General features: G+C 41.5%; 1 protein-coding gene across 5 annotated transcripts in view; it reads right to left on the bottom strand.

Moving 5' to 3' along the window:
* LOC126259322 (uncharacterized) overlaps positions 1-12,740 on the bottom strand; it is a 138,203-nt gene that overhangs the window by 37,099 nt on the left and 88,364 nt on the right. For 4 of the 5 annotated variants that reach the window (XR_007546499.1, XR_007546498.1, XM_049956005.1 and 1 more), the window contains one exon: positions 494-621. The exons of the other annotated variant lie outside the window; for it this stretch is intronic. Coding sequence is in view for 2 of the 4 variants with exons in the window: in XM_049956005.1 (XP_049811962.1) it covers positions 529-621 (93 nt within the window). In the remaining 2 variants the exon portion in view is untranslated. The remainder of the gene's footprint in view (positions 1-493; positions 622-12,740) is intronic. 5 annotated transcript variants of the gene reach the window in all.

Raw genomic sequence — 12,740 nt, 5'->3', positions numbered from 1 at the left:
GCAAAAAAGAATTACAACTAGTCCCAGAATTGAACTCTCTAAATCAAGTCTTCTAACACAAAACTCTACTGACTGCACCAGCTGAGCAGCTTAGCTATGCAGCAATGAATGAAGGTACTTATCGTATATGTGATTTGAGTGTTGCCAAATTTCTTTTATTTGATGTCCATTTTCTACCCAAAATTTGCACGAGATGAAATTTGGTTAGAGTCTTTTGTACTCTTAGTATGCAGGGAATCATGCTGTGGCATCTGAGAGCACAAGTTTTGGTCCACCCTGTATATCTGATCTAATGCCAAAATGCATTTAAAGCGTCAGTGTAGCCCGAGACAGCCATTTTTGTGCTAGTATTAATGTCTTAGCATCTTAATTGTTTGTATTTATGTTATTCATTTGTAGCATACATAAGATGTTTCTATGATGCTAGTTAAAGTCTTTTTATCCAGCAGAGTGCTGTATTACTAACATATCTGGCCCGATTCTCAGAACTTACCAGCAAAATTTCTCCATGCATCCACACTATAAAGGTCATTTCCGTAAAAGCCGTAGCATATCCATCTGTTTATCTCTTATTTGAAAAACATCACTGATATCCTTTAAGGAGTTGGTAACTTCATCAAGCTGTAAAGAAATGGCAGATTTCTAGAGTATTTCTCTGTTTGAGACAAAATTTTGACATTTTACTAATACAAGCGGGAGTACTTAATACATCTGATTTTAATTCCATAATTAATATTTATGGAAATAAAAAGTATCAGTAATTCTGAACATATGAATGAAAATAATTAATTTTTGAAAGTATACTCAATTGGATGGTTAAAAAAAATCTACTCATCAAGCAGTAGTACAAGAACACAAATATAGCGATATTTAAATTTGCAAGCTTTCGAAGCCATTTGCTCCTCCTCCTGGCAGAAGGGTTGGAGGAGAAGGAAGAGCGGTAAAGAAAAGGACTGATGAGGTTAATGAAATGCCGATGTAAAAGGCCGAATAGTGTTTATGTAACAGCTCCTTTGACAGCATATGTTTTTCCAATTACAGGGCTGGTATAGGTGGAGGGTGCATAGGGCAAGTCTTACAGAGGGGATGGGCACAGGGGTAGGAACCATACGGTTGGGAAATGGGTACTGGAGCTTAGGGTCTGACAAGGATATTGTGGAGACTGGGAGGGCGATGAAAAGCTATTCTAGGTATGGTGGGCAAAATATCAGCAGAATGGATTTCTTTTCAGTGTATGATGTATAAGTCATAAACTTGTTGAAGTAGCTGATTAATACATTCAAGACCAGGATAATAGAGAGAGACAAAATCTGAACTTATAAGTTGTTTTTTGAGTGATTGTACCATGATTGGATATAGCGGTTTGAGAGACCTGCTTTTGAACTAGGCCAGCAGTTTAATAACGTCCAATGAAACCTGAGGTGAGAGTGTTAAGTGTATTACTGTAAGGTATCTGTACTGAACAAATACATCTGGCTCAAATGCCACAACTGTACATGAGGGAATGTTTGACATGGAAAAAAATGGGAACTGTCAAAATGTAAGTAATGTTGTTTGTTGCTAGATTTAATGTGAACAGAAATGTGCAGCTGACCTCTGGTGAGGATGACGCCAACATGAAGAAAAGCGGCATGAAATTTGGAATAGGACCACATGAAATCTAATTGGGAGAATGTATTTAGAGACTCCAAGAATTTTAATGGGTCAGCCTCACCATGAGTCCATATGGCAAAGATGTCACTAATATACCTAAACCAAACCAGGGGTTGAAGTGTTAAGGACCCCTCATTAAAATCACAAGCCCTTCACAAGGACGAACACATCAATCCATACAACGTCTTGCCCCACCTAAACCAAGCACGCCTACCTTTTACTTTCTTCCTAACATCCACAAACCTAATCACCCTGGCCGTCCTATAAATGCTAGCTTCAAAACACCCATCAAATGTATATCTGCCTTATTTGATCAACACCTGCAACTTACAGTACAAAGACTTACCTCCTATATTAGACACCAACCATTTCCCAGATTGTCTGAGATCTGTGCCCCTCCCACTCCCTCCACACATCTTGCTTGACACAACTGATGCCACCTCCCTCTATACCAGCAACCCACATGTACATCGTCCGTCTGCTACTGAATGTTTCCTCGGTCAGCACACACCTGATACCAAACCTATGACATCCTTCCTGCTCACCTTAATCAACTTAATACTTACAGAAAACTACTTTACCTTTGCAAGGAAAACACAAACAGATCAGGGGCACGGCCATGGTAACCAGGATGACTCCTTCCTACACCAATCTATTCATGCGTCACTTGGAGAGGGCTTTCCTGGGATCCATAAGCCTTCCGCTCCTGAGTCAGTTTAGATATACTGATGACATCTTTGCCACATCAGCCATGGTAAGCCTGACCTGTTAAAATTCTTGGAGTCTCTAAATACAGTCTCCCAATTAAATTTCACATGATCCTATTCCGAATCCCATGCCACTTTCCTTAACATTGATTTCATTATCTCTGAAGGTCAGCTACACACTTCTGTTCACAACAAACAACAGTACTTACATCTTGACAGCTGCCATCCTTTCCACGTAAACATTCCCTCCCATACAGCCTTGGCATTCAAGGCAAATGTATTTGTTCAGATGCAGCCTCTCAAAAGCAATACACAAACACTCTCACCTCAGCCTTCACTGGACATTATTATCCCACAGCCTAGTTCAAAAGCAGATTTCCTAGGCCATCACATCCAATCCTGATATGGCTGAACCTGCCAAAAAAACAACTTATGAGTACACTTCTTGTCACTCAGTATTATCCTGGTCTTGAATACATTAGCTACTTCATCAAGGCTGTGACTTCTGAAAATCATGTCCTGAAATGAAACCCATTCTGTCTGATATTTTGCCAACCACACCTAGAACAGCTTTTCATCACCCTGCCAGTCTCCGAAATATCGTTGACAGACCCTATGCTCCCTCTGTATCCATTTCCCTAATGTAAGTTTCCTAGCTCTGTGCCTGTCCCTGCTGTAAGACTTGCCCTATGCACCCTCCTACACCAGCCCTGTAACTGGAAAAACACATACTATCAAAAGAGAGAGCCACCTGTCAAACAACACATCATATACCAGCTGTTTCGTACACTGTTCAGCCTTTCCCATCAGCATGACTACCACCCAGTTATCAGTTAGGATAAATGGGTATAGGTAGAAGGTGTATACTGGCAAAACACAGTATCCTATGCATGCACTACAACATGTCAGTTGTGACCTTAGTGAGTGTTTCAACAAACGTGCCATCTGAATTGTTCCCCAGACACCAGTTTCTCAGAATACTGCAGGTGGGAAGTGGTATTACAACATGTCCTTGTTTCTCATCATCCACTTTGATTTAATTTACTTAAATTTCTCCAGCCTTAGCATTTCTTCACAGAAACTATTCCTTTCTTTATCCCCTCTTAGTTTCCTATATCTTCCATTTTCTGACCCTCACCCCCCCCCCCCTCCACCACATACTGTGCACTTACCTTTCCACTCTTATTAACTCGTGCACGGTGTTTTGGTAGTAATCTCTTTCTTTTGTATTACTCTATCTTCTACCTTTAAGCTCTCAGGTTTTCAAATCTCATCCACAGCAGTCCCCCGCAATCTGGCTTTCTTTCTCATCTTGTCCGGTGAATCTCCTGTGAGCCGGGATTCAGGGCAACTTCTCCGAACTCTCCCTATTTCCTAAACCAAAACCAGTCCTTTTCCTTTACCCCTCTTCCTTCTCCTTCAACCGTCCAGCCAGAAGGAGGAGCCACTGGCTCCAAAAGCTTGCAAATTTAAATACCTTTATACTTGTGTTCTCCTGCTGCTGCTTAGTGTGTATATTTTTTATCTATACAATAGTTTTGAACCACTTTTTTCAACATAAATAAACACAAACACATTTGGCAGCAAGATACATTGCATCAAAAATCAATAAAAAGTGGTGGTTGTTTTTGTGGTCTACAGTATAAAGACTGGTTTCCTGCAGCTCTCCATGCTACTCCGTGTGAACTACTTCATCTCAGAGTAAATGTTGAATCCTGAATACTTCTGAATCTGCTTAGTGTATTCATCTCTTGGTCTCTATGATGCTCTTCCTTCCAATACGAAGTCAATGATCCCTTGATGTCTCAGGATGTGTTCTATCAACCAATCCCTTCTTTTGCTCAAGTTGTGCCACAAGTTTGTCTCCCCAATTCTATTCAGTACTTTCTCATTAGTTACCTGATCTACCCATCTGATCTTCAACTTTCTTCTATAGCACCACATTTTGAAAGTTCCTATTCTCTTTTTGTCTAAACTGTTTAACATCCATTTTTCACTTCCCTTACATGGTTACACTCCAGACAAACACTTTCAGAATATAAAATAAAAGGTTATAATATAATTAAACACCCGACAAAGACAAAAATATGAGGTTTATTATGAGGGGTAACATATACTGACCAATTCATTAGCAAATTCTAAATTTTTATTTTCTCCCAGACCAATAAAAACTGAGGAAAACAAGTCTTTTATACAACATATCCCCAAACAGAAGTCGCAATTCACAAATATAATTTAAATAATGCCAAGAATGAAGCTACCTTATGAGTTAAAACAACATTTGATAATTAAAAAAAGCTTCTTAGCATCAGATGTTCTCTGAAGTTTCTTGGCATGACTATTTTATGGTGTGCTTCCAGTTGCTCTGTTGAGTTAGCACTTGAAAAAGATGGCCGAGTTGGTCATCAAAATATTGTGCATAAAATGGGAACAGCATCTTGGCAGAACACCCAGAAGCACACTATAACATCATAAATATAGTGAATTGGCAATAGAAGCATTACGACAACAGGATGAAAAAATACGCAAACACTCACTAATACTAGTGGTATGAGGAAATTGAGATGAGGTTAAAATAAAATAAAATAAACTGGCTGAACAGCAGTAAAGTTCTGAACAATATAAAGGTTATTTCACAACATTCAACATCAAGAAAAGAAGTTCAAGGAGCAAGAACTAATCTTGGGAAAAAAAATCTTCTATTGAAGGAAAAAGTGCAAAAGCATGGGAACAAAAAAGAATTAAAGAGGGAATTCTAAATAAATAAAGGATGTTAAATATATTAGACATGACTCTTAGGGGCACAGGAAGAGGAGGAGGAGGAGGAGGACGAGGAGGAGGGGGGGAGGGGGGGGGGGGGACTGTCAACAGACTATATGGAGAAGTCTCTGACAATGTAAAATCCACCACTCTCATATCAGGCCCTAAGTCTGTTCTGACTAGCTGTCTGCTGCCTAAAAGGCAGTGTGAGGAATGATCTATGATCCTGGAAATGGAATCAAAATTTTGCTAGTCCTTCCAGCTGTTATTACCAGTACATGAATCCACATCTACATACATACTCCACAAGCCGTTGTACAGTGCGTGATAGAGGGTACCCTGTACCATTACAAGTCATTTCCTTTCCTGTTCCACGCGCAGATTCGGCGAGGGAAAAATGATGGTCTGTATGCCTACATATAAGCTCTGATTGTTCATATCTTATCTTCATGATCCTTATGAGAAATGTATGTTGGTAACAGTAGCATCGTTCGGTAGTCAGTGTCAAATGTCGGTTGTCGTTATTGTCTCAATAGTGTTCCTCAAAAAGAACATCACCTTTCCTCCAGGGATTCCTATTTGAATTCCCGAAGCGTCTCTGTAACACTTGCTTGTTGTTAGAAGCTATTGGTAACTTACCTTGCAGCCTGCTTCTGAATTGCTTAGATGTTTTCCTTTAATCCGACCTGGTAAGCATCCCAAATACTCAAGAATATATCACACTGGCATCCTATATGTGGTCTCCTTTACAGATGAAACGCATTTTCCTAAAATTTTCCCAATAAACCAAAGTTGAACATTTGCTTTCATAACCACAATCCTCACATGCTCGTTCCATTGCAACGTTACAACCAGGTATTTAAATGATGTGACTGTATCAAGCAGGACATTACTAATGCTGTATCCAAATATTATAGATTTATTTTACCAACTCATCCACACGGACTTACATCTATCTACATTTATAGCTAGTTGCCATTCATCATACCAACTAGAAGTTTTGCCTAAGTCATCTTTTACCCTCCTACAGTCACTCATCTTCGACACCTCCGTGCAGACCATAACATCTTGAGTGAACAACCACAGATTGCTGCCCACCAGGTCATTTATATATACAGAAAAAATAGCGGTCCTATCACATTTCCCTGGGACACTGCTGACAATCCTTGTCTCTGACGAATACTCACTGTCAAGGACAACACACTGGGTTCCGTCAGTTAGGAAGTCTTCAAGCTATTCATACATCTGGTAACCATTCAGTATGACTGTACCTCTGTTACCAGTCTGCAGACGGGTGCTGTACCAAATGCTTTATGGAAATTGAGAAATATGGAATCTGTCTGCTGCCCTTCATTCATAGTGAGCAGTATATCATGTGAGAAAAGGGCAACTGGACTTTTTGATGGCTCTGAGCACTATGGGACTCAACTGCCAAGGTCATTAGTCCCCTAGAACTTAGAACTAGTTAAACCTAACTAACCTAAGGACAGCACAAACATCCATGCCCAAGGCAGGATTCGAACCTGCGACCGTAGCGGTCTTGCGGTTCCAGACTGCAGCGCCTCTAACCGCACGGCCACTTCGGCCGGCCGGACTTTTTGATCTCTGGGGAATTGTTGTATGTAATATATATATACAAATATAATTCTTTTGGTCAGTCATTAGTTACAAAATTCCTGGGTCTGTTCAAATCATTTTCAGAACATTGGTTTTTTATGTTGTTTTAGGGTGCAAAACAACTGTCACAAGTGACCACATCATAACCTAAGATTATCAAGAAGTAAAACAACTTAAAATAGACTATACATTAAGCCCTATGGAAAGAAAGCGAGCTAGGAACAAGGACTTCCGCAGGGAGAATTGTCCAGAAAATAGGTGATAGAGACAGTGCAGATCCTGAACTAAACATTAAATGTCTGTCGCCATACTGCTACGATGTATAAAAAGTAAAAAGTGATAACAGCCCACGCATCGTTTGCTAAAACAGCTGATAACTGAGATGGCAAACATACATTAGAGTGTAAGTGGTTAAAAAAAGCGCATTCAGTCAGGAGATGGCAAACCACTAGAGGCTGACAACGATGAGCACAAAGTGGTGGGGGATCACCACTTAACAAATGGCGATGACTAAAATGACAATTCCCAATGCGCAGCCTAGCTAAAATGATCTTCTCATGGCAAGGGGGCCGAGATGAGGTAGGCCAAGTAACTGGGAGAAGTTTAACCCTCCGGAGCTTGTTTCCATGACGACAAGACCAGTGGTGATGCCGAAGTGACACGACCTGCTGACAGACGGCACCACGAAGATCATCCAAACGGATAGAAGAGCTAATGGACTGATTAGGAGGACTGCACCCTTGGCGGCGTCACTTCCCATCAGACTGACATGACCAGGAACCCACATGAACATCACATGGCTCCCTCAACAGCGAGCAAGTGGAAGCTTTCTTGGAATTGTTGTACTAAGGGATGAACTGTGTGCAGCACACAGAAGCTCTGGAGGGCATCGACAGATCAGATCATATGACACAATTAGAAAGCCTGTATTGACAGGTGCACTGGGTGACCCGACACAGATCGAAGAGTTCTGCTGTAAATATTGAGCAATGTTCTGGAAGTCGACACCGAAAATGGTCAGTGCCAATGATGAAGGTACACCTGGCACCACAGTTGATCTTACAGCTATCAGTGTACATGAAGGTGCTGTCACTAAGTTGTGTGCAAAGTTCGAGAAACTTACTGCGATAGATCAAATCTGGAATAGTTTCTTAGGAAGTGAATGAATTCCAAAACGAACATGGGCCGCTGCATGAAGCCAAAGTGATGATGGGTTCACACCCATAGGGAAAGTGTCTGGACATGTGAAGTTAAGCTAACAGAGTAGGAGCCGAAAGCAAACTACATAGGTAACAGAAGAGCAACGCTCCCCATACAGGTGGTCAAGGAGTCATCGAAAAAGGAGGCATAGGATGGACAGCTAAGCATGGCAGAGAAATTGCGTGCTTATCTGCTGAGGGGAACATCACTCTGGTATGACAGTGGTAGTTTGGCAGCTCCTGCATAGACAGCTTCAACTGGACTAGTGTAAGGCTAGACAAAAATTGAGACGTGTATAGCGCTTGTGGCGCGATGCAGGGCAGTGCGCATTTTTGTAACTTCACTGGTTCAAATGGGACCGCGCAAATTGCGACGGGACTGGGACACAAAATGCGCCTGCGCTAGGTCACGCGGCATTGTGGTTGTGGCACAGTTTCTCGTGCTACGTGAGTACTATGGGAGGGGTGAGGCAGAAAGCGGGAAGGCACTCCTGCCGATGTTCACTTCGGCATGGCGCATATTGGCAGTGGAAGTATTCCCCATCCGAAAGATACAGCCTTACTGTATACTGTGTTTCATTTTCACCTTTTAAGCGCTCCATCTCTTTTCATTAGTACATAATAGTTTTCAGTTACATATATCTGTACAGTTCTTTTGTTTTGTTTATTCTTTTGTCAACAACAATACATAGTTCAAAAACCGGTGAGCCATTAGCCACTGGGGTTCCAGCTTCTGCCTTCACAATGTTTCCAGATTGTAAGAAGGGACAGACGATTCATTGTGAACGTAGTGGATAAGGAAGTAAGGTATATTATAAAATCACGTGATTTAAAAGCAAGGCAGGAAAGTCTACTTGCCGCCTGTTAAGCTGACGTATCTCTATGACCTGTTGCAAAAAGGTCGAAAAGGCGTAATTTCCAAGATATGACCCATTTGTGCATCTGGTAAAAAGTGTCCAAGGAATGAAGTACACAAGTTTCACATTGTTACTTGGATATGGATGTAATAAGAGACATTATTCTATCTACATGTGGACATTAAATTTCCACTGCAAGCTAGAAAGAGTTGAAAAGCAGTCACAAATAACAATGCTTTAATTGGCTCGCTGTGTTGAGAAAAAGCATGTAAATTGTTGCATACACATTACTACTACTACTACTACTACTACTACTACTACGTGATCAGGCCCAGTGGACCGCACGCATCTACAAGTTTCCTCCTTCACTGTATTCTGTCCATTGCTGCTATCCGCCATTCGTCCACATCTATTGACACTTGGTTTAAATCTTCATGGAGTCCATCCCTCCAACGCTTCTTGGGTCTCCCTGGTGATCTCTTTCCTGTAGGTGTGAAATCCAGGAGCTTCCGAGGCCATCTCTGATCCTCCATCCGGGCCACATGGCCGGCTCACTACATTCATTTGGCTTTGACAGTTCGTGCTATGTTGGGCTGCTGGTATAGTTCAAGCTCTTGGTTGTATCTGATCCTCCATTTCCCTGTATCAGCATCCAGAACCGGACCGAAGATCTCCCGAAGCACTTTACTCTCAAAAACAAGGAGCTTATGGAAGTCCTGTTTCCGGATACTCCATGTCTCACAGCCATATAGAACAACAGGCTGGATCAGGGTTTTGTACAGTCGAATCTTGAACTGTCTGGATAGAGATTTGGACAGAAACAGTTGTGCTAGGCTGTGGTAAAATCGGTTTCCTGCTTGTATTCTGGCATTGATCTCTGCTTCACACGACGAGTTCTCAGTGAAAAGTGCCCCCAGGTATTTGAATTGTTGCACTCTCTTGTAGGAATGGTCCCCAACTTGCAGTGATTGTAGATGATCAGCAGTCTGACAATGACCACGCGTCATAACGAGGTACTCTGTCTTGGCTTCATTTATGTTTAGCCCAAATTTGCTGGCAGCCTCCTTTAGTGCTTTGGTTATTTGCTCCAACTCCTCTTCCGACCTAGAGAGTAAACAGATGTCGTCTGCATAGGCTAAGTATGCCAGTCTCTTTCCTTCGATTTCAATCCCTTCGTTCTCTTGGAAGGTCTCGCGTACGATTTTCTCGAGGGCAAAGTTGAACAGGATAGGGGACAACCCATATCCTTGCCCGAGTCCTGTCACAATTTCAAACTCCTCATTTACGTGATTTCCCATCTTCACCTATGCACGTGTTTCATTCAGACAGATCTTTATCGGATTGAAGAGTTTCTCTGCTATGCCAAACTCCCTTAAACAGTTGAGTAAGCTCTTGCGATGTATGCAATCATAGGCCTTCTTAAAATCAACGAATAAAATATGCAAATCTTTACCATATTCACCCAGTTTCTCAGTGAGCTGCCGGAGACTGAAGATGTGATCTACTGTTGACCGTCCAGACTGGAAACCTCCCTGGTACTCCCCAATCACCGATACTGCCACTGGCTGAATTCTATGTATGAGGCAATTGGACAGGATCTTATAGCAGACGATAAGCAGGGCGATTCCTCGATAGTTGTCACATTTCAGTTTGTCGCCCTTCTTATGTATTGGACAAATCAGAGCTGTTTTCCATTCTCCTGGCAGTTCTTCTTTGGTCCATATTGCCTGTATCAGTCAGTGTATTTTTTCTGCAAGTTTCTCTCCTCCTGCCAGGATCATTTCAGCCTGTATTCCATCTTCACCTGGACTCTTATTCTGTTTAAGGTGTCTGATTCTGGTTTCTATCTCATCCAGGGTAGGTGGGGGATAGTCTGCATCGGCTGTAATGGGGTACTGGAAATCAAACTGCAGTTCGGGTTCATCACAATTTAGCAGCTGTCGATAGTACTCTTTCCATCTCTCAGCTATGTCCCTATCGTTCATCAGGACCTTATCACGGGAATCTTTGACAAATTTCTGCTTGGCCTGGTGACCTTTGCAAAGGTACTTCACCCTCAGAAACATTTCCCTAGTCTTTTGTCCTCTGAAGTCTGTTTCTGCTTCAGTGATGATATTCCTTATGTATTTCCTCTTTGCATACACATTAACAGCGTTAATACACTAACTATACAACAGGCTACACAAATGAAAAAAAAAATTGTCTGTATTATTACGAAAGTAGGAGTATCCTGAAAGAGTGTGGTAATTAGATATATTTAATTTGTTGAAATGCATTGCTGACAAAGCCAAATCTACTTTTGTGACACAGTTTCTTGAACTCCCGATCACAAAGCACACATGGCTAGCTTTCGCATTCCTTTCGTGCTCATTATGCTCAGCTGCCGACAATGCACTAACCATTGTGTTGTGCAACAGATCAATTGTTTATTTTTCTCAGTCACAACTATTTTATTCGCAAATCACACATTGTCAGTTTGGGAAGCCTGCTGAGATCACGAGAAGGAATAAAATCCTTTGGTAAGTTTCCATTCCAGTCGTTCAGTGTTAAAAATACAATGGGTTACGGGGATTAAACTAAAATTCCAACAGAGTTGGCAATTTATTTTTGTGTGTATTGTTAACCTTTTCTCATTCAAAGAAGCATCACCATTTATGAGTAACAGCCACATTTCTCTTGTTGACAGGTTGAATTGTACTTTCTTTGTCGAAACACAGTGTAATTTGCACAAACTCATCTCACAGCAGCTGTTGTGACAGAATTCTGAAAAGAGTGCCTCATTAAACGAGTAACTGGCAGTCAAAGAGCTAAATAGCTTATGAAAAAGCTCATACTGTCGGTTTGCAGTAATATAAGAGAAGAAATTTCATGTTTATTTTCATACTAGGAAACTCTTGTTTTACTAGCTGTCCATCAGTGACTGGAGTGAAAAAACTAAAAAGGGAAGTATAACTACTGGTATATCGCCCTAGGTAAGGAAGTTCTGTGTTTTTACAAATTGGTAAAATACCCTCCTCCTCGTGTGCTATCATACGCCGAACTCTCGTTTCGATGTCTCCAATTGTTTAGGAGATATGAGAGACGATGTGAATATTTCATTCTCGCGGGCGTCAGATCGGGAGTGAGCACGCTACATAGGATACATTTTCTCGAGATCGGAGGCAGATAGAGACTTCCTCCCAATCTTAAAGAAAAATTCAACATGTTAGCTAAACTTAATATGCAGCAACACATGGTGTAACATGCACCAAACGCAAAATCATAACGACCCCTATTTTTCATTGTAAACTTTTCGAATTTTGTGTAGTGTCTTACAAAAATGTGTGTACCACAGAAAGTATAACCATTAACGAGATAATGGCCACGAAGCTGACACATAATGCTACAAGTAAGGTAAAAATGAAATATTTTTAATGAATAGTTTCTGTAAAATCGTTTGAGAAAGATTACAGTATGCGTGCGCTTCGTTTCTGTCAGCGCAGAGTGTCGCCAACCGGCCAGTGCAAATTATGTGTACGCGTCTCAATATGCGTTGGGCCCATGCGGCACGTGCGCGTCACGCTGTAGTGTCATGTCACGTCATACATGCTATACGCGTCTCAATTTGCACTTAGCCTAAAAGGTGCCACTGGCCAAACATATTCCATGATGGTGGATTGTATTGAGACAGCATAAGATGGGCAGACATACAGATGAATATACAAAACACACATAGCCTAGTTTCGAACAGACAAGGGATTGGTACAAATGAGGGTGGTCTGATCCGCTTCCCAGGAGGTAGCACTTAGGACACAGAGACAGGTACAGCAGGCAACCAGGTAAGATACATGGGAGGACCAAGAAAGTTATCTATCAAGTAAGAGCCCCATGAATTTCAGAGTTTTTGTGAACGGATCAGCAACAGGCCCAAGATATGAAGACGGTGGAAGAAACCCACTGCACCTCCA

Source organism: Schistocerca nitens, chromosome 5, assembly GCF_023898315.1.
Source record: "Schistocerca nitens isolate TAMUIC-IGC-003100 chromosome 5, iqSchNite1.1, whole genome shotgun sequence".
In the NCBI taxonomy this organism is placed as follows: domain Eukaryota; kingdom Metazoa; phylum Arthropoda; class Insecta; order Orthoptera; family Acrididae; genus Schistocerca; species Schistocerca nitens.
This window is presented reverse-complemented; position numbering and strand designations above follow the sequence as displayed.